Source organism: Nothobranchius furzeri, chromosome 6, assembly GCF_043380555.1.
Source record: "Nothobranchius furzeri strain GRZ-AD chromosome 6, NfurGRZ-RIMD1, whole genome shotgun sequence".
In the NCBI taxonomy this organism is placed as follows: domain Eukaryota; kingdom Metazoa; phylum Chordata; class Actinopteri; order Cyprinodontiformes; family Nothobranchiidae; genus Nothobranchius; species Nothobranchius furzeri.
In genome coordinates, this window is record NC_091746.1 from 45,458,523 (window position 1) to 45,483,449 (window position 24,927).

The following is a 24,927-nucleotide window of genomic DNA, read 5'->3' on the forward strand; positions in this document are numbered from 1 at the left end:
GCAGTCCTATTTTAGATCCATGTGCTGAACTGGGCCTGGTGTTAGACTGACCGACCCACCGGAACCATGCAATCAGTGCACCTGCAGCGTTTGACCACTGGTTTCTTGCAACCAGCAGGAACCAAATCCAGAAGGAATTAGCCAACAAGTAGGCTGAAGGTAAATGTTCCCCTTAGGTCTGGAATATCTTGGTAGGCCCTGAGCCATCTTCTCTGTGCCTCCACCTTCAGATCTGACCACAGGTCTCTCAATGGTCCCTATGCAAGTGCCTCACTCACCCACAAGTTCCTGCATTTCAGTTTCAGCTACAAATCAGTCAGACCATTTATGACAGAAAGTTGGTGAGCAGGAGGTGGGATATGATCCAAAACCACCTGTGCACATTTCTAGTATGGAGTGTGATTTAGAAAGCAGGAGCTACATGCAGCTGTGTGCATGCGGTGTTCTATAGATCCAAAAACGACTTTGCACAAGTTTTAAGGATTTTTTTAGAAGAACTGTGAGCACGGTTTTATAAATGAGGCCCATGAACGCCAATATGCCTTTCAGAACTGCTTTGACAACAGAGAAAGCAAATTAGATTTACAATCACTAAACCATGTTAGAATGAGAAAAGTTTATTTTTTTACATTGTTTTGGGTCTTGGTCCTTGGTCTAGATTGCATTCACATCTTATAAGATTTCATCACCTTTATACACTCAAAGAAGAAACTGTTAAGTGGATACTTTACCTGTTCCCAGGCTTGCTTCCTTTTGAAAGTTATGAAGCTTTCTGAATGGCATCTGTTTGTAGAATTAGTTTCCAACTGGAAAAATGGTTAACGTGCATTTTTGGCATATGAAAAGCCCCAGCCTCTGCTATTTGATAGAAAATTATGAATTCATTTTTTTAACATTTAATCAATTTTGCAAATCAGCAATGCTTAAACGAGCATCACCAGCAAAACAGCAGTTCCAGTGCATCTAGGCTCAAGTGTGACAGGAACGTCTTTATATTTCAACAAAAACAAATGCATGATGTGAAACTAAGACAGTGCAAAAGTAAAAAATAAAAATAACTATTCACTGCTCTAAAATTTAGAAGACAGGAAGCAACACCTCTGCTTAGAGACATTTTTTAGCTTGTCGATAGAGATCGGACAAACCCAATAACAAAGCAGTTTCCCAAATCAGATCTCCGACTGGTTCATGAAACATTTTCATTAACATTTAAGCCTCATTTCCACCAACCTTTTTGGCATGAAACGGGGAGGGCCGGCTCACTATTTTTTCTGTCCCTCATTGTGAAACCAGTCTGGACAACTGACCGGGACCACTCCTGTCACATCCCCCTTTTATTGTAGGTTCAGAAAATTTTCAAGCGGTATGGTTAGGGCAGAGCAAAAACACAGTCCACTGATTGGTTGACAGAAATGCGTCACTACACGCAACAAGCTAAACAAATCTCTGAGTTCAGTTGTTCATATTTTCATTAGTTTGACACAAATGTGAAAAATGCCAGCAAGTGGCAAATTTTGAAACATCTTCAGAGCTCCATACATTTCTCACAGCCATCCTGAGAGTCCACTCTCAGGAGGCGCTACGGATTGATAAGTAGTTTCTTTTGTCAGCGGATGGCAGCTGAAGGATCCGAGCGGACATCTGAATAGTGCCGAGCCAAGCTGAAGAAATTGAAGCCCAATACAAAAAAGTTAAGGACAAAAACAGCTGGAGTGGATTTATTTATTTATTTTTCCAAATTGGAAATGGGGGAAACACACGAAGGTGCTGCGACGTGCTGGGTGCGTGTTGGAAGTTAGCACAAAAATGCTGAGTAGTCGCACAACTTATTTATAAAATCGAGCATGACGGTTTGTTTAACCCCGCCCGCCGACACGAGAGCCCAAACTGCTGCAGAAACGCTCTCCTGAAATTGCAGACCCATACCGGAACATGCCAGCTCTTTGCCGAACCCTGCAGATGAATCAGAGGCTTTAAATTCCAGTCAATTTTGCTAATTGTCATTTTTGCACAAATTATAGAAAAAAGCTAAAATGCACTTTGGCTGCAGTTATTAACTGTTAACTCAGCTATATGAAGTGGGTAAGATGGTAGTAATTCAAAACATTTACACGTAAATGATCATGGCTGTAGTTGTACTTTTAATGAGAACCTCTTCATTAAGACTAAATCTGAGAAATTACAATGCAGAAAAAGCAAACAACTAAATAAACTAATGATGTGGATTAAAATCACTGTAGTCAGTACTTGACTTTTCATGAATCAGAGCCTTTATGGGGCGCGTGTCTAAATTTGATCACTTGGACATCTACTGTAGGTGTATCATAGTCCACAAAATATTTAGATCCCTCAGATCAAATTGCATTCACAACACTCGATTCAAAGCTGCTAGAGATCACATCTGTTAGTTTTCTTTTCCCAGGTTTGAATTCAGGCAATTTGTGTTAATCTAAAGAAAAAAGGCAGCCAAAGCTGTCGGCAGCAGATGGGTAAAAAATGATCTGTATGCAGTAAAAGAAAAATCTAAATCTCCAGATATTCAAACAAACACAAGGACAAACATTTACCTTGTTTTCTATCAAGGCTGCTTTTCAAAGCTGCCTGACGAATAGAGCGGCTATCTTTGTCTGCATTTTTTTTTCATGTTAACTCAAAACTTCTTCACTTAAGACACAAAATGAAATCACAGGAGAACACACTGTTGCTACTATTTAATATTTGACAAAGAAAAAAATATATAGCATTTCTGATGAAAATCTTTTTTGTCTCTAAAGAAACAGACATGACAATGACCATGAGTAATATCTATAAAACATATCGACTTCTCTTTTCATGCTGGGCTTATCTTCCCATAGGAAATGGAGTCACAACATTGCATCACAATCCACAGGTGGGTTGGGGAGAGGAAGGGGTGTCTCGAGGAGGAAGAGTGAAGCAGGAGTCACTGGCTATGAAAATACAAGCTCAGTTATACGTTACTTTTAAGGTTATTTCTGATTCTGTTCCCCTCCTTTGGAAATCGAGGTTGTTTTCTAGAATCCTCTTGGGGTAAATCTTTATGTAGATCTGACATGTCCCACATTAACACATATTGTTAACATTAGAGTTAATTAGGACATAGATTAAAGACAATCATAAGGAGCATTTTAACCAAAGACACTTTCAAGTGTTGGATCTGATGACCGGATGTTAGATCCCATTTTCTGGCTTGCAGGATGTTGCCGACTCTACCTCAGCTTTCCTCCCAAGGGGAGAGGAGTTCCTCCCCAAAACACCTAAACTGATACTAGAACATATTCAGGTTTACAGCAAGCAAACAGGTCCAAATGGATCATAATGTTTATACAGATTAACAAAAATCCTTAAAAAATATGACCTCATAATGGTCAATTAATGTACAGAGAGACAATAAAAAGAAGGTTTCTGTCTCTATTGTGTGTTTTTTTTTTCTGTACAAATGACAAACACCACAGAACAACAACATCAATAACTTTTTTCCAATTGCAGTGGGATGGATGCGGTGCTTGACGAGGCATTTCACCTGACAGGATGTGATGTAAAACAGTGAGTCAGCTGACAGGAAGTGTGCAGGTTTAACATCGTCAGGATAGGCTACGGCACTCTCTCATACAAAACGTACAAAACACCATCCTCTAACTACAGACGGCACACCATGGAGGACAACAATGTACCATGCTTTAAAGGATTTCGAAAACCTGGAAAAAGAACAACCTGTGCTTAGAGTAAAGTTGGCTTTGTGATACCTTTGCATTGGTCTGATCTGTACATCTTGGCTGGGTAAACATAGCATAGCCAAGCAAGATGAAAACCACGACAAACATGGTGAATTCTGTCCCCCAGGTGATTTAAACAGATAAACCAGGTGTGTGTTTTTGTAAGCATTCGGCGCCACGTGGCATGCGTCCTCGTCATTGTGTCTGGAAGTGCTGTGGAGACGCAAACGTGACCCGGTGCTGCCCCCTTAGTCATGTGACCTCCGTCATGGATGCCGAGTGGTTCTGAAAGATGCATGGTTGAGGAGGAACGGAGAAGGAGGGAGAGGTAATGGACAAGGAGATATTTTAATAGGTGCAACAAGTGCTCTGTGTAAGTTTCTGTGCAGATGAAACGGGGAGGTGGTGCAACAATTCATGCCTGACTACTCTATGAGAAAAAAAGAAGACATTTTTTAGAAGATAAAATCTTAAATGTAGATTATTTGGGGAATAAAGTGCATCAAAACATTATAGTTCCAGCAAGTTATAAAAAAAAACACATTTTCTGTGCATCAATTTGTACGTTTTTTAAAAAGGGAACAATTTTGTTTGAAGTTCAAAGCTTGCGAGCGATGTGCCAATTAATGGAGGTGAGATAAAAAACCTCAAGAGATTAAAGCTGGAATTCCAGGTTAAGAGTTTTTAGCTACCTGCGCGCTGAGGGTCTCCAGTGGGCTCTCTACACGGGGGAACGTCATCAGAGGCAACCCACGGTACTCCTCCGTCTTCTGTTTTGCCGCTGCGTTGTGAACACCTTTGAAGTTGTTCACAACACAGATGCCCTGTGAAGTAAGATGACAGTTTAACCTTCCTCAGTAAGACAGGATTGGGTGTGACAAGTCAAAGTGACGAGACAACTCGGACAGATTTCATCAGGCCATGTTTGAAGAACTGAACTTATTGTTACCATTAGTATGCTAACCATTTCATTATCACTCATTTGCTCAAACTAAACTAAGAGTTGATCATGTAGTGATCTTAGAACACTTATCAGATCTGACTGAACTTCAGGATTTCGCATAATGTTGAATATGAAGTTACATTTATAAAAAGTGCTCCGCTGGTTTAAAGAAATGTTTCGGCTATTTTGAAACGTGTTACGGTGCAAAAGCCATCCATATTTGTATCTTACTAATAAAAGATAAAGGTCCCTGAACAAATCTAGTTCACGCCCAACAGTACTGATGAGCTAACCATTTCAAACACTGCAAACATCAGTGAGTATTGCATGGATTTTTACATGCATTTGTTTTGTTAGTGTTTTTTTTTTTTTTACAATATCACATACATAAATGAAAAGTCCCATTAGTCATCACCACACACTGGTTAAATTACATCTCTGCATTTGACCCATCCCCGAGGAGAGCAGTAAGCTGCAGCTGTGGCTGCACTCCAAAACTATTTGGTGGTGCCAAAGAACGAGAAAAAGAAATAGATCAAGCATGAAAAGGGGATTTAAAAAGTTGGAGCCTGAAACTGCAATTACTAATGATGATGACGATGATGGCAACTTTGAGGTCCAGTGACCAAAGCCTACTGGTTGTGCAGCACCAGGCTAAAGACCAAAGGTGACAGATCATTTGCTGCTGTGGCCCCCAGACTCTGGACCTCTCTCCCCCTGAGCCTGAGATCAGTGGACTCAGTGGTCTCCTTTAACCTGTTAAGACCTGCCATAGAACAAGTTCGCCAGAACTTATATTTACATTTTTACATGCTGTGGTGCCATTTTTTGGGAGTATTTCAACTTGCTATACATCAATACAACCCTTATATTCTAAATTTTAATAATATATATGTAAAATGTACATAGCAACTAAATTATTTACTAAAAAAATGCTATTATCCATTCAGAAATTGAAAATCATTTTTTGTTTTTACACATACTTTTCATTATACAGAAATGCCACACCTTTATCCCTCAAAATTGTCAATGAAAAAAAGTTGCACATAATCCTTTCAAACAACAAAACATTTATTTGAAGTGCTTCCATAAATTAGTTTCTGAGATACACTCAGTTACATAAACTGTTACAAAAATGAAAAAAATAAATAAATAAATATTGTGCACAATTTGCAAAATGGCAGTATGTACATCAAAATTAACAATCTACACCAGTGCAATCAAAGTTCTAAGTACTTCAGGAACATGTATAGAGAAAGGCAAAGAGTATTTCATAAGTTACCTAGTAATATACTCCATTTATATCAACTGTAACAAAAACGAAAATTGAATTGTGCAAAATTTGCACGTGCATCAAAATAAACAATTTCAATCAGTGCAATCAAAGTTCTAAGTGCTTCAGGAAAATGTGTAGAGAAAGGCAAAAAGTATTTCATAAATGTATTGCTAATATACTCCATGCTATAGACTGTAATGGACATGAAAACAGAACCAAATGTGCAAAAAGACAGCAAGTACATCAAAATAAATTGCAATTAAAGTTCTAAGTTCTTCTGGAACATGTGTAGAATAAATTGTGCTAAAATGCAAAGAATCCCAGCATGCACACAAAAATTAACTATTTACTAAGTTTGATTTATGTTGTACAAGGTCAAACCTTACATTTCAGCAGCACCAGTGGAGCTGTGATAGATTTTGTGACAGTTCCTGTCCACGATCACACAGAGAGGCATCTTGCAGGCCTCACACATGAAGGGAGTACGCTTCCCACACACCCTGCACTTCCTGCGCCCCAGTGTGGCTTTTTTGTGGCCAGATGCCCCCTCAACAATGGCAACAGGGATGTGCTGATACTTTTCCTGGACTGGATGGGAGGGAACTCCACAGAGCTCAGCTATCAGCTGCTCCTGGAAGGCCTGGTGTGTCTGCGGCGGCTGCTGCAATCTGACACTCAGCTCTTTGGTTTCTGCTCTCCCCACCTATTCCACCTTCCCCAGGATCCACTGATTTCCCTCTTTCCTAGTCACTCTCTCTCTTTCTTAACATTTTTTTAAATCACAATTGCCAATTTTTGCTCATTTTAAATATATTTTTTAAACATTTTCTAAAAGCTTTTTTATATTTTTACATTTTTTGCTTTTGTGAAGCGCCTCGTGATTTTTTATCTTCAGAGGCTCTATAGAAATGATACTTTCTTCTTCTTCTTCTTCTAAATACAGTAGCTGTTTGTTACAGCAATGTCGATGAAGAGATGCAGCACTGTCACATACCACTTTCTGCTCTTTCTCCGTGAGGAGTAGGAGTCAATCAGCTGGTCTGACAGGTCAACTCCCTCCATGAAGCAGTTGTAGTCTTTCACAGCAGGTGGTACTGGCACCTCTGCTGCTGTGTGTTCCCCCCGACCTTGGAAGACCTTTGTACTGTGTCCCCTGAGAAGGCAGTGTGCAGAGTGGAGCACACACTCACCTCCCTTGTGTCCATCAATTTTACAAAAATGAGAGCTCCTTCTCTGATCCACCAGATTGAGCCTCGTGGCGATATCTTTGTTAGTGCATTCATTTTAGTTTTTGGAATGCCAATTCTTGTGTCCCGAAATGTCCCACAGGCTCCAAACCCCACGTCATAAAGGTGGTGGAACAGAGCTGAACTGGTGTAAATGTTATCACAGTAAATGTGATATCCAGATCCCAGGTAGGGTTTGTTGATGAGTGACATCACAGCATCAAATGACAGCCCTTTCCCACTATTCAGAGAGGACCTCCCTGTGTAGATGTTGAACAGTATAGCCTGTGTTGTCAGAACAAAAAAATGTATAGCCCATTTTGTTGGCTTATTTTTGATGTACTGCATCATGGCAATCCTGGCTTTGGTGGCAGCCATATGCTCATCCACGGAGAGGTTTTGCTGGGGGTGGTACACAGCTTTGCAGGCTACACGTAAACTGTGACACAGCGGGCGTATTCTGTGCAGACAGTCATAGTCATCTGAGCCTGTTTTGCTGTCACTGAGGGCATCTTCCACAGGGTCATTCATATGAATGTTCCAAGTAATGGTGAGGAACCGGTCTCTGGACATGATCTTGGAAGGATATGGCACATGAAAAATTGAACTGGCATGCCAAAAATCTCTGACCTTTGGCAGCTTCAAAATCCCCATGTGCAGTATTATCCCATCAGGCTCCGTCACCTCAGTCCATTTGAATTTTTTGCCTGCAGCAATTTTTTTTTCTGCATTTTTATTAGTGTTGGCACACAGAGTTTTGATATCAGCCCTGTCAACATACATCCTGAACAGCTCAGATGGAGTAGATTGTTCGGAAACAGGTGGCTGTATACCTGGCCTTCTTTTTGGCAGGAAATGTGGTGGAGGATGTGAAAAGTTGTCAGGGTCCTTTTCATTTTTCCAGGCAGCTTCATGAAAAGAAACGGTTTCTGACCTGGAGCTTTCACCTCTCTTTCCTGGAGGTCTTCTCCTCTTACTCCTTCCTCTCCCTCTGCCTCTCTCTGGTGCCCAGGAAGCCTCAGAGGTGCAGGAGACCTCAGTTTCCTCCTCAACTTCATCACCACTGTACACCGAAAAAAATAAAACTGTTCAGCAGAAGTCTAATATAATAATGTTGAATATTTGTTGCTAATTTTACAGTAGTGCACTTTTTTTTCCTTTTCTCTCACTAATAAAAATAACAATAATAAAGAATATCTCATGGTGGAGGATGTGATAAGTTGTCAGGGTCCTTTTCACTTTTCCAACCAGCTTCATGAAAAGAAACAGTCTCTGACCAGGAGTGTTCGTCTCTCTTTCCTGGAGGTCTTCTCCTCCGACTCATTCCTCTCTCTCTGCCTCTCTCTGGTGCCCAGGAAGCCTCAGAGGTGCAGGAGACCTCAGTTTCCTCCTCAACTTCATCACCACTGCACACAGAACAAAAATAAAACTGTTCAGCAGAAGTCTAATATAATAATGCAGAATATCAGTTGCTAATTTTTCAGTAGTATATATTTGCACTTTTCTCTCACTAATAATAATAACAATAATAAAGAATATTTCATGAATTTATACATACAGATCGTATGACGGATCAACTCCTTCAATAAAGTCAGGTTCCTCCCCACTGTCGGCAGAATCCAGGGCGGATGAGGAAACAGAAACTCCATCCTCATCTGGCGCTGTACTGGCATCAACCGCTTCAGGGAGGGTGTACCATTTTGGTGGTCCGCGATTCATCAAAACGCTCGTAGTGGTGTGTGAGTGTGTCGGGAGTTTGTAGAGGGTGTGTGATGTGTATAGGATGTGTGTGTCTAAAAGTATTATTGAGAAAAAGCACAAGGAAAAGCCGAAAGACTGGGAATACAAATAAAACTACGATTCGCGGGGGAAATTACATCAAAGCAGGTTATTGGGTGAGTGATAATCATGTGATGGTTCACGATGACAACGTGAGGACATTTATTCTAGTGTGTGAAGCCCTGTGAGCTGCAGATCAGAATGAAACAGCATCTGTGTCTGAATGAAACGCTTTGGCAATTTGCGCATTTTGGTTGTTTTTTGCAAACAAATTAGCGGAAATACGCAGCACTCTGGGACATGTTCACTGTGTAGATATAAGTGTAACTCCTCTGGTATAATATGCAAAAAACATTTTTGTTCCATCTTATATAGTTTCAGTTTTACAAGCATTTGAACACGGATATGCAAATGGGAGCGCCGGCGCTCCTGCCGGTCTTAAAGGGTTAAAAAGCAGCTGAAGTAAAAGTATTGGGATTGGGTCTCTGTTGCAACTCTGGTGTTAAGCCCGCCCACAACGAACACAGAATGATGTGATTAGCCAGACACAAAACTTTTCAGGCCAGTTTCTATCTCTAGGCTACCAAAGGGTAATCCTGAAGTAGAATATCCTATAAAAGATCATCTGCTAATTTAAAAGTGTAACATCCAGCAATGGTCAGTTTAGGTACAGTCTGACCTTTCACCATCTATTCAAGATCTGGCCAGAAAGGACACACAACATTGCATGTGTTCCCTTTAAATGAGCCTTCGCACCAGCTGGCAGAGGTGGAAAGAGTACTAAAATTTCCTACTTAAGTACGAGTACCAATACTTTGATAATTTTTTACTCAATTACAAGTAAAAGTACTTGCCTACATTTTTACTCAAGTAAAAGTAAAAAGTATCGTAAACAAAATGTACTCAAAGTAAAAGTTACTTAGTTACATTTTTGTCAGCGTAAGGATGGCTACATCTAAGTAGTGCTAAATCACAACGCCAGTTCACAATTCACTCGCGTGTGCGCACGCACACACACACACACACACACTCAAACACGCACAGCTTGAAGGAGGGATTTCTATCCAATCAGTGAGAACAGGACGTGCACATTGATTGGACGAGGTTTTTCTAGGATGGTAAGTTTCAATTGTGATTAAAATTATTCTTTATTTTGAGAAATAATAATGTTTTAGGCGCAATCAGTATGTGAGGTATCTCCATGTTCTCATGACAAAACTAACATGAGACTGTGCTCTAACCTGTCACATAACAAGCTAAATGAAAGTCAAACATTTCAGATGGACCGTATGACAGCTGTTAACATTAGTCCTGCCCTACTTTACCTCTACAACAGTTCCTTTATCCATGTCCATCCTAGAGCTCCTCTCTGACCTTCATGCTTATTTAGAGCAGCTGATTTTTAAAGCTAGCAGAGTTCATCCTTGGTAGTGGGTTCACTCACTCATTTAACCCTTCACCACTGAAATCAGTTTGTTCATTCCAGTCCTCCTAAATAATCCTCCAATCATCCAACTGGAATCCTTCCAGGTGTTACTAGAACTAACGGTGTCTCCTCACCAGCGTGAGCCTCCAAACTGTGAAGGTTGGTCTCCAAACATGAACTTTAAATTCATGCATTTATCTCGTCTTGTAACACTTTAACATGTTTTAAAAGGCTTGTATCATGATATGTTACACCTCCCAGACCAAAGATAAGATAAAACATTATCATAGACACTGTAGAGACGTCATTATTTATGAAATATGAGTTATTTTCCTGAGCCATTACTGCAGCCAAGATATAAAATGCATGGATTTGATGAAACCACACTTTCTCATGCAGTTTTATATGTGTAACACACACACACACGCACGCACGCGCACGCACATGCACACGCAAGCGTGCGCGCGCACACACACACACACTGCAGCATGTTAGAATCATTTGAATGACTAATTTAACTACATTGAACTGCTTTAGAAATAATTTAATCTCTTATTCTGGAGTAAAATAAAGAAACAAGCTAAATCATCACATATCTGTGGCATCAAGAAGCATCTTCTGAGTTCAAACACAGGGATGGAGCACAATGTTTACACCTGAACAGTATCAGGTTGTTTTAACTCACAGAGGCCTGCAGGTCTTCTGTTTTATGAGCAAAGCGCTGAGAATCCGCTTGTTAGGAGCGCTAAATGTTATTTTGCCGCTGCCGTGCGGAGCGGTAGAGAAACACATTTCAAACACGGAACCGAGTCCGGCTACCGAACTGAGCAGAATTCTGACGACGTCACACCGGTGCGCGAAGGTGCGGGTTCCAACCCACAGGAGAGGGAGGTAAACAGCGAGTTGATCGACTGAACTGATGTCTTTGAGCAAAAGTGTACACCCCCCACGGTTTAGAAGCATCGCTCTTGCAGGTGTCTCTTTCCGTTCCGACGCTGCTACACGTAATATTTTTAATTTATTAAGCCTATAATTTATTTTTACTCAGTAACGGATATCATTTAAAATGTAGCGAATTACAATTCTTTTTTAAAAACTTACTCAAGTAAAAGTAAAAGTACAGCTTTTAAAAACGACTTAAAAAGTATAAATATACAAAAAAGCTACTCAATTACAGTAACGTGAGTAAATGTAATTCGTTACTTTCCACCTCTGCCAGCTGGGATTCAGACTGCAAATCTGAAAGATAAACAATGACTTTCTTCCCAAGGTCCCATCTGTCTGCCTCCAGAAGAAGAACTCCGGCTCTAATTAATTGCTAAATTCAATAATGAATAACTCCTTCTATGACTTATAATCTGGATAATCATTAAATAAACATTTGTTTATTACTACTTATAACAATTATGGTATAATGACATGCTTCAGTAATCTGTGCACACTGGATGGATGTTATGTTTGTCTAATAGAACCTGCTATGTGTTCACCGTGTTTTGACGACAAGGTCGTCACACCTGCTCCACACAATAACAAGTACGGCTAAGTTAAATCCATTACACATAGCTAACCTTTTACCCAGATCAGAGCCTCCATATCAAAGAGGGTGTGTATCTGAGATTCTTGGTAAAACATCTCCAAACTTGTCAGCCTCTGATTGGCTGTCCAAGCCATAACAACTAAACTTTAAAACTAAAACATGCTGTGACATTCGACAGTTCTAGAGAATCGCTCAGACCGGCCATTTGCAGCAAAAACTCTGCAACCATCAAAGATTTTGACACGTCATCAAAACCTTTTTGCGCCTACAAAGCTGATATTGTTCAACTCCTTAAGAAATATTCCGGAGATGCAAGCCGATTCCAACCTGTGCTGCCTAGTGACATCTTTTGGACTGGAGAAGTCGGTGCTTGCCGGACCTGGGTACCCCGAGGTCATCCGACCTCTCTGACCTCTGGATCCCTGACGAGGGTCATCAAAGGGTGAGGTAGAACACAGAGAGATTGCGTCTGAATGTGCTTTTGACGATAACAACTTCATAGTTTAACGCAGACCAAATTCTTTTACATCCAGAACTCAGCTTGTTTTGATAAGGAAGCTCTGACTGATATTTGCATCCACACATGGGTTCCAGACATTACCTATAGCTCCATCCATTCACAGTAGATAACAGTTAACCAATTTGTCATGTTTTAAATTGTTTGTAAAATAAATTTTTACTTTTATAAACTTGACTCTTTCTTGAAGTAACATGAAGTGGGGTTGATCACTGAACAAGCAAAGAACCTAGATCTTCTGAATTAAATCCTTGAATCTTCTGATTAATTACAATAAAGACCTCGCAGGTTAATATTTTATATTTATATAGAATATTACATCTTCGCTGTCATAACAGATAAAATCATCAGTTTGCCCAAGCTACAAAAGCAAAAGGGGCCTAAGCTAATTACTGAGTACTAAATGCATGTTTATACTTTTTCAGATGTCTGGCGTTTCTCACTTTAAAATCCTTGTTTTATTAATTTCATACAACACTCTAATTTTGAGATTTTTGAGGAAACAATCATTCATTTAACTTTTAAGTTTAATTAATGAAATAAATCTGAATTAGAATACTTCATTAATCTCAAAGAAATTTATTTAGAATAGTAGTTGTCCCAGATAATGGGATAAAGACAGGAAATATTAAAGACAGTTATAACAACAATAAATAATCAGATAAAAACTGTTGAAACAGAAATTTTGCACAATATTCTAATTATTCAGGTTTTACCTGATGTTTACCTCTTTGTGCCAACTTCTCTGTTTCTTCCAGTTAAGTGCAGTGTTATAATAAGTGACAGCGACTAACGTGCTCTACAGGTTAAAGGTTAAAGTGACCTAAACATTCCTGAAAGAAAGAGGTGAATAATGTTTCGGCATTCCATGAAAGGATTTGCCGGGTTTGTGATCATTCATGATAACTAAATTACTACTTGAGGTTTTTACAGCTGGCTTCAACAAAACAACACATGAGGCTTGAATAAATCACTGGTTTGTCAGATATTTAGCAGGTAGGATGTTTGTCATTTATTTTTGTCTATTTTATGTCCAATACATTTAGAAACTTTTCACCAGTTGTTTATGTGGCATAATTTAGGTCAATTGTCTTGTTATTCCATCAAAGGTTAAACTATAAAACATCAAATATCCATCAAAGTCACCTTCACTTATCCTTTTGAGGGCCTTGATTGTCTCCAAAAAGTTAAATGGAAATCCACCTGATGGTTCATGTAACTAAGCCTGAACTGAGTCTTGTTAAATGCCATCCACCTAATGTTTTTTACCAATCTGACTGGTGGTGCGATCGGTTTGGTGACAGGTGTGAAACTCTTTGTTTACTCACAAACACACCACTAACATTTGATAAAACTGAGTTAGGAGCATCCGGGGAAAACATTGATCCGGGGATGTTTTGGAGAAACGGCCATTTTCTATTCTTCATCCTGGATACTGGTGGGATATCAAGTACATAGGAGTATAAAAATCAATCAAATGTTAAATGGGAATCTAAAAATCACTCTGCATAACGCAGTTTCTGCTGTTCTCCATTTTATCAGTTGTGGTTTATGAGACAGTTTTATACAAAGAACACTTCAGCTACTACCATAAATCCCTGATCTGGCCTTTATTACTCCGATTTATATGCAGTGATAATTACTATTAGTCATATCCTCCTGTTCTAGTTTAAAGATCTTCATAAAACTGAGTCCTAGACCTTTGTCATTTTGTAGGTAAAAATAACATTTTATTTGAAAATGCGAAGTTACCCTCTTTTTTCAACCATCTGTCAGGTTCTTTTAACAGTGAACACATCAACGAAGCTGCAGGATTTCTGAACTCTTCCATCTTCCAGTTAATCAAAGACGGCAGCCTGAAGGAGATCCCACCCCAGCAGACACCAAGCATGCCCTCGGGCAGCAGCACAGAAGAAAATGAGGCTGGCTGACGCACTGCTGGAGGTTTCTCAAGGATTTTGTGTCTGTGGCAATTCATGGACAGCAAGTCTCTCGTGCTCCCAGACCAGTAGAAGAGCTGCCAGGCCAGAATTTGCAAAGAACTCACCGGCATCACAATGAACGCCTGACGTCAATATCTGTCAGTGCAAGTCTAAACTGTAGGCTGATGCAGCTGCTTTAGATACATTTCTGTATGATGCTAGCATACTAATTTTCATGCAATTGATGTGCCTCCCAGGTGACCACAACTGACTGCTTCTTTCCATTTTGTGTCCTGCCAATGATGTCAAGGGCTCCAGCCAAGATGTCACCTATTGTTTTGGGCAAGTGCAAAAGTAAAATTTGAACCAATTTCCTTGAGATTTAATTTAATCCCACAAAAACAGGCTATTTTTGGCTTTTATTGCATAGCTTTGCATCAGCTTGATGCTAAATGACAACAATGAAATGATACTTGGACTTTCCGGTCTTGTGCCAAAACATATACACCAGATATTCCTTAGCAGGGAAAATGCCATAAATCTTAAGCCATGAACTAAAGAAATGTATAGTGCTTTTGATTTATTAATTAACTGTTTGCACCTTTATTAAACAACATATGCCTCTACTTTCCTTTGGATGAAGAGAATCCTACAACACCCAAGTTAACAAAACCATTCAGGAGCCAAAACCAAGCTGAACACTGATCCTTCAATCTGCTTCACTGATGACAAAATTCTCCTTAAATTTTAAAAGCATTTTCTACTTTATGAGTCCGTTCAGACCTCTCGTCTACGTGAACAACACATAGATTTTACTCCTTTTTAGCACCATCTTTGTCAATCTATCACATTAGGCCTGGTAACCATGCTATTTATCAAATGCTTATTGGGACAAAGACACATTTACCCTCAGTCATGTTGTGTGGACAACGCAATGAAAATGAGATGCTTAAAAACTGCTGAGGTAATGATTGAGGTTGTGTGTTAATCTTTCCCTGGAGACCCCTTAATCAATGCATGCCAATTGTTATAGGCCAATCATTGAAAGCTCACATGTGCTGCGTTGGCTCATTCTCCTGCTGTTCCAAGGACAAGATGTCCCGTGTCAAACCTCAGCCATGTTATAAAAACTAACTAGAAAACACCAAAAATGGCAGATGTGTATACACGGTTACTTAAAACAAGCATTTAGTTGGATAGAAAATCATCCATAGATCTAACTTTTGTTTATTTTGCCAGGGCTGCGCAGTGACGCCGTGGTTACAGTTGTTGCCTTGCAGCAAGAAGGTCCTGGGTTCGCTTCCCGGCCTGGGATCTTTCTGCATGGATTTTGCATGTTCTCCCTGTGCATGCGTGGGTTCTCTCCGGGTACTCCGGCTTCCTCCCACAGTCCAAAAACATGACAGGTTGATTGGTATGTCCAAATTCTCCTTAGTTGTGAGTGTGTGTGTGCATGGTTGTTTGTCCTGTGTGTCTCTGTGTTGCCCTGCAATGGACTGGCACTCTATCCAGCGTGTACCCTGCCTGATTGCCCGTTGACCGCTGGAGATAGGAACCATGAAAAACACATAGGTTTTATCTTTATATTAGTCCACAAAGGGGAATAGGGATGGACCTTAAATAAAATATTCTTACTTTCACTTTCACTCAAAGGTGCAGGAGTGGATTAACATCTGACTACATGGGCCATCAAATACCTCACCAACAGGCCACAGTATGTGAGGCTGCACAACAGTATGCCTGAGGTGGTTGTGTGCAGTATACTGGAGAGTATGGTGCTCTCACCCTCTCTCTTCACCTCCTAAACCTCGAACTTCACCTACAACATCACTTAAAACACCAGCAGCTGTCACAGCAACTGGCTTCAGTTGAGGAGGTGTGTGAAGTGAGGAAGCTGGGGAAGATGACCTCCATCTTAAAAAAGTAACCCCCCCACCCACTGCATTCCACTGTGAAGACCATGGACAACTCCTTTAGAGACAGACAGACATGGCAGGTGTAAAACAAAATGCTAGCGTAGATCTTTCATCCCCTCTGCTGTTAGGGTGTACAACTCCACAGTTTAACTGGTACTGCCATTATCCTGGTACACAATAACACCAATGCAATACTCAGTATGTCTTCAATACTTGTGCAATACCAGGTTTACAAAGTATGTCTGTGTCCCTCACTCTGCATGGTGCTGGAACCCAAGTTTTTCATTTTTATCTGTGGCCCTTTATGGTCGAAGTTTACAATAATAGCATACTGCCTATGGGTATATGTGTACCTTTGTTATTATTTTTCTTCAAATTATTCTCTTAAGTGTTGGTGCTGCTGTAACAAGTGAATTTCCCCACTATGGGCTCAATAAAGTATATTCTATTCAAATTTCTGAACCCCTTTATCAGCAGTAGGGTCACAGGGAGCTGGAGCCCATTTCAAGCAGTCTCTGGGTGAAGGGCGGGGGGCACCCTGGACAGGTCGCCAGTCCACAAACAACCAGCCTAAAAATCTAGACAGACTGTAAATGAAGCAAAATGATTTCACTCTGCATGTTAGTCTATCCATGCTCCATAGGAGCCTCAGCAGCTCATTGGCCTGAGCAGTCTTGTGTTATGCACATCAGTGCTCTGTTAGTCTTGTGGGTAGGATTATGTGACGGAGCAACAGCTAAGATGGCGGCGGCTTGAAACAACTTTGGCATCAACTTTGGATTATTTAGACTTGGACTTTTCTTTGAGTCAAGGGCAGACAGAGGTATTTTAGTCCTTTATTTAGAAAAAGGACATATTTGCATCTTCTTCAACAGCGAATGGCCCAATGCCCTGATGACTGACATTTGTAGCGAGGAGTACGTCACGCTGTTCATTGTCCAACTGCATGCGGAGACAGTTTGAAAGGCAGCTGTAGGTCACACCCTATGACTGAGCTCTGCCTATGGCAGGGGTTGGCAACCTTTTCCAATCAAAGAGCCATTATTACCTGTTTTTCACACTAAAAACACTGGGAGCCACAGCAGCCGCGGCGTTGTCGGTGGGTCAACTGTGCCTGCATGTGCAGATTTTTTCACTGAGTCACACGTCTTCTTTTAAAGCATGTTTAAACTGTTTAGAATACGAATCCAGGCTCGGTCTCACTGGATTGTTGTAATTAAACTTTGTACAGAACGAAACTTTACAATAAACAATGTTGAAAAGGTTGGAAAGGATCCTATCAATTTGTTGTTTTCCCTCATTTACAGTGATGGAGATAACGGTGCAGTGCGTATGGCTCTGGTGTTAAACAAGTTCGTTTCTCTTTACAAGAAGGCAAAACAGTTAAATGTCACCTAGAGACCATTTAGAGTCTCCAGTCAGTCTACATGCAGGTTTTGGTCTGTGGGAGAAAACCTACTCATGCAACTGGGAGAACATGCCAACTCCTCACAGAAAGACAACAGCCAGGGTTTGAACCTGTGACCTTCGTGTTACGGGGCAACATTATTACCAACTGCCCTACCATACAGCACAAAAAAATGTTTAACATAAGCCAAAAAAACAGGAAATGAACTAGGAATATTTCCACTCATAATCACTGATACCAAAATCCTGCATTTATTATTATTATTATTATTATTATTATTATTATTATTATTATTATTATTACAAACCCAACTTTATTTCAGACTTTTGTTTACTTTGGACATTTTTTGCACTTCAAAAAGGAAAGATGCTTTTGAGCCACATGCGATTTAGTAAATAAGAAAATCATATTGTGGAGCATTTGGAGGAAGTATCCATTCATAAATATGGGAAATTCCTCTTCCTGTATATCACTGATAACCCCAGACAAATCTGTGGCTTCAGCATGTTAACACACTGCACTAGAGTGGACAGACATCTGCTGACTCATCCAGAACTTTTGCTACTCTACTGGTTGTCCATCTTTAAAGTAAGAATATCAGCATCGCCAAGTGGCCCCAATATCTTAATCCCTCATTTCCTCCTGTGAAAGTCTTCCCTTCATGTCTGTACCTTATTCTCAGACTTCCTCCTGCTTTGGCGCCTCGGGCCCAGTGGACGTTATGAGTGATGCTTCTGAATACCTTTACCTATTTTCCTCTTCAGTGGGATTTCCACTTCAACCCACATAGTCTTTGGGGTTTGAGCTGTGTATCACACCAGGCATTTTAAACTCACAGCGTGAACGCTGATGTTGACAAAGTCAATTTAATTTTAAGTGAACGCCGTGCTGTTTGACAGCACATCACAGGCGGTTGATCTTGATTTTACGCATGGACAGATGAGCAGGAAAATTGCTGTCTTGTGTGGGAGGTTTATGCAGGTATCCCCTGCTATATTATGTTGTTTCAATAGGGTAGATTAACAAGATCCTGCACCTCAGGAGTTCACTGGAATTAAAGGGATCACTGGTTCTCCCTTTATTCATCTCGGACTAAAGCACCACAGTTGATTAAATCTGACGTTCATCTGAGATTCTCTTATTTTTCCTGTCCTTCTCTTCAGCATGTGTTGAGGAAACCAGTGTAACTGCTGATCCCAGTAAAAGTGCCACATCAGTATTTTAGCTCCTTTTCCCTTGATTATTCCACCCAATCAACTAATGGATGCTTAAAACCAACCCTCAACCCTGCATTACATGTATCCAACCCTCTTTTAGCACAGTATAAAACATGTTCCACTGCGTTTTTATGTTCTTTCTACATCTTTATGTGTGGATGTTTTCCTGTTTATTACCTAAAAAAGAGAAATAAGCCTCAAGTGAAAACACAACAGAAGAAAACGTACGTCATTAATGACTCTGTAATGGAAAAAGCATATAATCCAAGCTTTGGTAAGGAAAGATGGCTTGAATCCATTCTGTAATTACCAATTTGTGTCTTTTCCAAACTGAATGTTGAAAATAACTTACCAGAATCCACCTCAGAATATGTTTTGCTTAAAAAGTCTCTGAAAAAGTAAGACGACAAATTAGTCTCATGCTTACCAGAAACAAAGCAATGGCTGATCCCAGTATAAACCCAGCCACTACATCTGAGCAGTGGTTTCGATACTCTGAGACTCGGTTGAGACCGGTGAGGAAGGCTGAACAGAGCATGCCCAGACAGAGCACGGGCTTGGCCAGGCGGCTGGACTTGGTCTTGATAGTGCTGGTGATGTACATCTAAAGAAAAATAGAAAATAAACAAGAGAATTAGATTTTTAAAAATGTGAAGTTCCTGTTCATTCTATTGTTCTGTGTAATTAGCAAGACCCATTTCTCTTCAAATAGACCTCTAACCAAAAACCTTGTACCAAAGGAAAAAACATTGAATTTTGTCTCGTCTCTGATTATTACAACTTGAACCTAATAAGGGAACAAGTACATCCAGTCTTCCTGAGGAAAGTATAATTTCACGACCTGCTCTCTCATTAAACTTTGAAACAAGAGTTCAACTAAAATATATGAAGTGCATAATAATTGCATTTGCTTTAGGTGTGTTACAAAATAGATTTTATGTCACGCACTTTATGGCATTTAGTCATGCACGTGAATACCCCCCACCACCCATTTTGTCTATGGAGAAATGATCTTCTACAAAACCAGTCCGAGATGCAACAACAGGTTGGAAACTACTGTTTCACCAACCTGAGTAGCGCCAATTTTTCTTGATGATAATTTAAATAACAATGAAGTCTGATCTTGCAAATTTCTCCTAAAAGCAAAAGTATTGTACACCACAGAAGAGATCTCATACCAGTTAACTCCAATCTGATGGTTAGTATACCATGTAACACATTTTAAAGGGAGAAGGTGGCATCCATGTTGCCTGTAATCGAATATCTAACAATAAATGCCTCAAATGCAAAATAATCTGATATTCTGATTTTGGAACAAGAATGCGGTCTACACAGTTTTTTTTTTACCTTGCTGCAAATGTAACGCCCCTCTGTTGCCAATGGATTTTTTTTATGTACCTCCCTACTGGCATTGATATTTCACCAGCACAAACAAAACCCAAATAAAGTAGATACAATACTTTTCGGTTTGATGCACTTTTTGATTTCTGATATAGTTTCTTAATTGGATTGTCAAAGTGTCTTTGTGTGAATGTTAACTTTCAACACATTCTCACTCCCAGCGCGTCAAAAACAAACACTTGGTCAGCCACCCTCCACGTCAGACCCCTGACGCCAAAAGTGTCCTTTTTCGTTACTATGTGCGAAAAGGGGTTTTTCCCTTATTTGACTGCAGATCCCAATGCAGCGTAAAACTGACGTGATGGGATGTCCACTACGTTGCATCCCAATGCAGCGTTACACTGACGCGATGGGATGTCCGCAGCCAGGGCACCAAACAAGCTCATTGTACCTCACCTTAAACTTATCCTCTTATTTAACCTTCCCTTTACCCCTATCCTAACCTTAACCACCTTGCTAGCGAACACGTTAGTGATGTGTCGATCGCTCTAAAAGCCGGCTCTATGAAGTGAACGGTGGGAGCCGCCTCGCCATTGGTCCGGTTTGGACCGAGCCAACGCGAGGGGGAGGTTTCAATTGCCAAGGTGGAGGTTAAAAGTAGAGGGTATTTGTAACCTCCCCCTCGCCAGATGGTATGTTCTAACGTTCCCCTTGGGCGGCAAATACGAAAATTCACAGTCAGACTCTGACTGTCAGAGTCAGAATGCATGGGAAACGAATGCTTGATCACAGAGAGAGTAACGTTTTAGGTAGCAAGAGGGTTAAGGTTAGGATGAGGGAGAGGGGAAGGTTATAAATAGTGAAACGTTAAGGTTTAGGTGCGGTTAAACGAGCTGGTTCGGTGCCACATCAGCGGATATCTAATCACGTCAGTTTTACGCTGCATTGGGATCTGCAGTTACAAAAGGGAAAAACCCCTTTTCGCACATGTAACGAAAAAGGGCACTTTTGGCGTCTGGGGTCTGACGTGGAGGGTGGCTGACCAAGCGTTTGTTTCCGACGCTTAGGGTATGAGAATGTGTTGTAACTTTAGCCTTGACATAGTGTATATTCCAATTAAACTCCCATTTCTTTCTTCTTGTGAAACTGCTGCGAGTTTACAAACTATTTAGGAAATGCTTTTAAATGCAGCAATGGGTATCTGAAAAATAAACATGATTATTCTGAAATGAGGTTACTTTACAGGGAAACACATTTCAGCTTATAAAAGTTAATTAGCTATCTATTTAACTTGTGAAAGGTTGGCACCACTATCCCCTATTTCACACTGGAAACATCAGCAGCGTGGAACAGCAGCAGGACATTGCTGTTCAAATAGAATCTATTATAGTCTATGGGGTGATTCAAACCAGCCGCGACACAAAACTTTTAGGCGTGTCTCAGGAGTGGCACACCACACCTCTAAAGATGGGGTCGGGTTCTATTTTTGCCTCAAGCTGCTTCTGGGACACGTTAATTTCCACAGTTAACATAGGGAAACAAGACAGGAACTAAACAGGAAATCGCTCATGGTTTCAATGTAAAACCTCTGGTAATAAAAAAAAAAAGACTATTGCATCAATTTCATATTTATAGACAACATCAAAAAATATGACCCAACAGCTTATTTACTCTCAGCATCATTCTGGAAGTGCAGCAGTGTGTTTTTCATGGCTTTAATCTTGGCAGTGGAGAGGAACAACAGCAAATATGACATCAAACAGTGACACCAAATGTGATTTCCTTGTTTTTTGTTTAATGGCGAATGGCATTAAAAAAACCGTGACCTTTGAAGTCTCGAAGGGTCTTGTGATCTCGCGAGTCAATCGAGGGTAGCAGACGTCTCCAGGGATTTTGTGATCTTACGAGCCAGAGAAGCTGCTCCACTGCTGAGATTCTCCCAATGTGTACCGGCATGCAGCAAAACTCGTAAGTCAACCGTACCGCACTGCTAATGCCTCCAGTGTGAAGTAGGGGTATAGGAAGCTTGAGTACCACCAGTTTTCAACACCATAGGTTGATGATTCTGTCTGTGAAACACTTACCGTCAGGTAAACGGCCGAGTAAACACTCAGAGAAGCATCCTTGGACGGGAATGACCGGCGTGCATTCTCCACAACAAAAGGGTTCCCAGTGCAAATGTTGCCATTGATGATGAACTGGTGATTGAAGCGACACTCGGCGCCTGTGTAGTTGGGCTTGCAGACAGACAGAAAGTAAGGTGAGAGGCCCCCGGTCACCACCTGGCCTGCGTTGACGAAGATGTCTGTGGCGAACAGGCCAAAAGCAAACACACCTGGGGCACAGAGAGAGATGAGTGCATGAAAACCAACAGAAATGAGACACAAAAAGGATGCTTCATACATGTTCCAATCAATTATGCCATGTATGAAATTGGGTTGAGACTGTTTAACTCCCCAAGCCACCAGATGAGCTCAAAGCACTCATTAAGTGTGGCTAAATAACTGAAAATATCATGTTAACATTGTATATATTCCTAGGAAAAATGATTATTTTCTATCATGGTGCTAATTCCCACTTTGCGGTTTGGCATGGGAATCCTCTACGTTTGATGCTGCAGAATTCACCAAGATTAGCTCAACTAATAGTAAATCCACCAGCTGAACTCCTTTAAAATGGTTAGATTACATATCAGCTTGGAGTTTATTAAATGAGAATGTGGATTATGTAGTTAATCACTCCACCGAATACACAGTAGATATTTCCTGAATGAACAAACTTGATCGTTTATGCAAATTGTGCTCAGCCTGCTCTTCAGGTGGTACCGGGGCCACATCAGGTGAATTAAAATGCAATCTCACGGCAGCGGGAAAGGAAAGCTGAACCAGAGAGGGAAACAAAGACAACGAAAAAGAAAAGTAGCATTTAATATGAATGATTGCACTGACACTTATAGCCCACCAACCCTGACCAGTGTCTGTGCCTGCCTTCCTTTTGCTGTGAAATATGGCTGCTGATTATCTAGCCTGCTTAGCCATGAAATTACTGTCCTTTGTATTGTCATCCAGGCTTGGGGTGCAAGGTGGTGGCTCAGTGTGTGTGTGTGTGTGTGTGTGTGTGTGTGTGTGTGTGTGTGTGTGTGTGTGTGTGTGTGTGTGTGTGTGTGTGTGTGTGTGTGTGTGTGTGTGTGTGTGTGTGTGTGTGTGTGATTGGGTGTCTGCGAGGGGTACAGGGATTGTGTGAAGGGCACCGAGGGACATGGAGTAGGGGTATTAGCGTGAGGAGAGAGCAAATGGGGAAGGAGCGAGAGAATAGGGAGAAAAAGGATTCGGCGATCCTTCAAATGGAAGAAATTGTTCAACTGCTCAAGAACAGATGGAATTACATATAAAGTGAATTGCCTGCTAAGTATCTGAAACCTGGTTTGCAATTTGACGGTATAATTTCAGATGAGACTAGTACTGTTTATATAATACAGGAACAGTCTTTTCACTGGAAGTATTTCACTCTGCACATTTCCACTAAATCTTTATGCTGCAAAATTAAAATTCAAATAATGGAAGAATGGAGCTAGGTGGCTTTATAGATTCAGCCATCCTTCCTTGTTTTCCTGGCTCATTTCCTGCTTTTCCGTCCTTCTTCCCAATCTTTATTCCGTTATTTTCATAATTTTCCAACCTCTTTTTCTTTTTTCTACAGCTCCTTTATTTTTAAAAAAGTTGCTCCTCTAACCCTTCGAATCTCTTCCCTTTCCACATTTCCTTCCTTTGTTTTAGCATTTCCTTCCAGATTTCTTTTCCTACCCCCTCCATACTCCCATCCTACTTTCCTTCTACACTTCCTATCTTCCTTTCCCACCACATTTCTTTTTCCCATTTCCACATTTCCCACCAGACTTCCTTTCCTTCCACACATCGTTCCCTCACTTCCTCTCACTTCAGTCCTTTTAATGATTTTCTTCACCTATTCATCCTTCCTTGTTTTTTTTCATTCACTTCCTTCCTCCCTTACTTCTGTATGTCCTTCCTGGCAAATCTCTTCCAGTTATGTTGAAGTTTTTTCCATTTTTTCTTTCCTGACATTAGGCCTGAAGATCTAAGTCGAACAATCCTAATCTTCACTTGTCATAACACCTTTATGACTTTAATGAAAACATTTATGCTCTGTTAATACTTTAGAGGACGTGGATCTTGCATGCTGCCCAACATACCGACTCAAACTTCAGACCCTAAAGCTGGTGATCTGAAGACCTCGACCGTGTTTTCTGTTGTGTAAGTAATGTAAGTTTTGTGTGAATTATTAAAGAAAGGATAAAAATACACCAACTCTGCACATGTGAATGTACAGCTACTGCCTAGAACCACTGACCATGAATTCCTCAACAGAGCTCTTACCAATGAAGCGTATGATGCGGCGGATTAGGGGGTTGAGGTAACAACAGTCTCCCGTCACTATGGTTTTCTCCTGGGCCAGGAGAGCTTCCCTTGTTGATTTCATCACATACATGGAAACCTCTCCGATGAAGATCTGCATGTTGCATTGGTGCACAAAAGATCCCAGGGGGAAAAAAGAACAGAGAAGGAAACAGTGTCATAAAAGACTACAAGATAAATCCAGAGGTCAGGAAACTGAAAGAATAGGAACAATTAAGGAACTTGCATGAACAAAAGAAGGAACACTTTGCC

At 40.6% G+C, this 24,927-nt stretch overlaps 1 protein-coding gene across 2 annotated transcripts in view; it reads right to left on the reverse strand.

Annotated features, from left to right (window-relative positions):
- Nucleotides 1-2,696: 2,696 nt before the first annotated feature.
- Nucleotides 2,697-24,927, reverse strand: part of plppr1 (phospholipid phosphatase related 1) — a 63,431-nt gene continuing 41,200 nt past the window's right edge. Inside the window, exons 4-8 of one of the 2 annotated variants that reach the window (XM_015976642.3) lie at nt 24,637-24,769; nt 22,327-22,577; nt 19,329-19,505; nt 4,427-4,558; nt 2,697-4,019 (exon numbers count right to left, since the gene is read on the reverse strand). In XM_015976642.3, the coding sequence (XP_015832128.1) occupies nt 3,987-4,019; nt 4,427-4,558; nt 19,329-19,505; nt 22,327-22,577; nt 24,637-24,769 (726 nt within the window). In that variant the 3' untranslated portion in view covers nt 2,697-3,986. Of the gene's footprint in view, nt 4,020-4,039; nt 4,165-4,426; nt 4,559-19,328; nt 19,506-22,326; nt 22,578-24,636; nt 24,770-24,927 lie in introns of those variants that run through there. The other variant, XM_054744212.2, reaches the window with a different exon arrangement.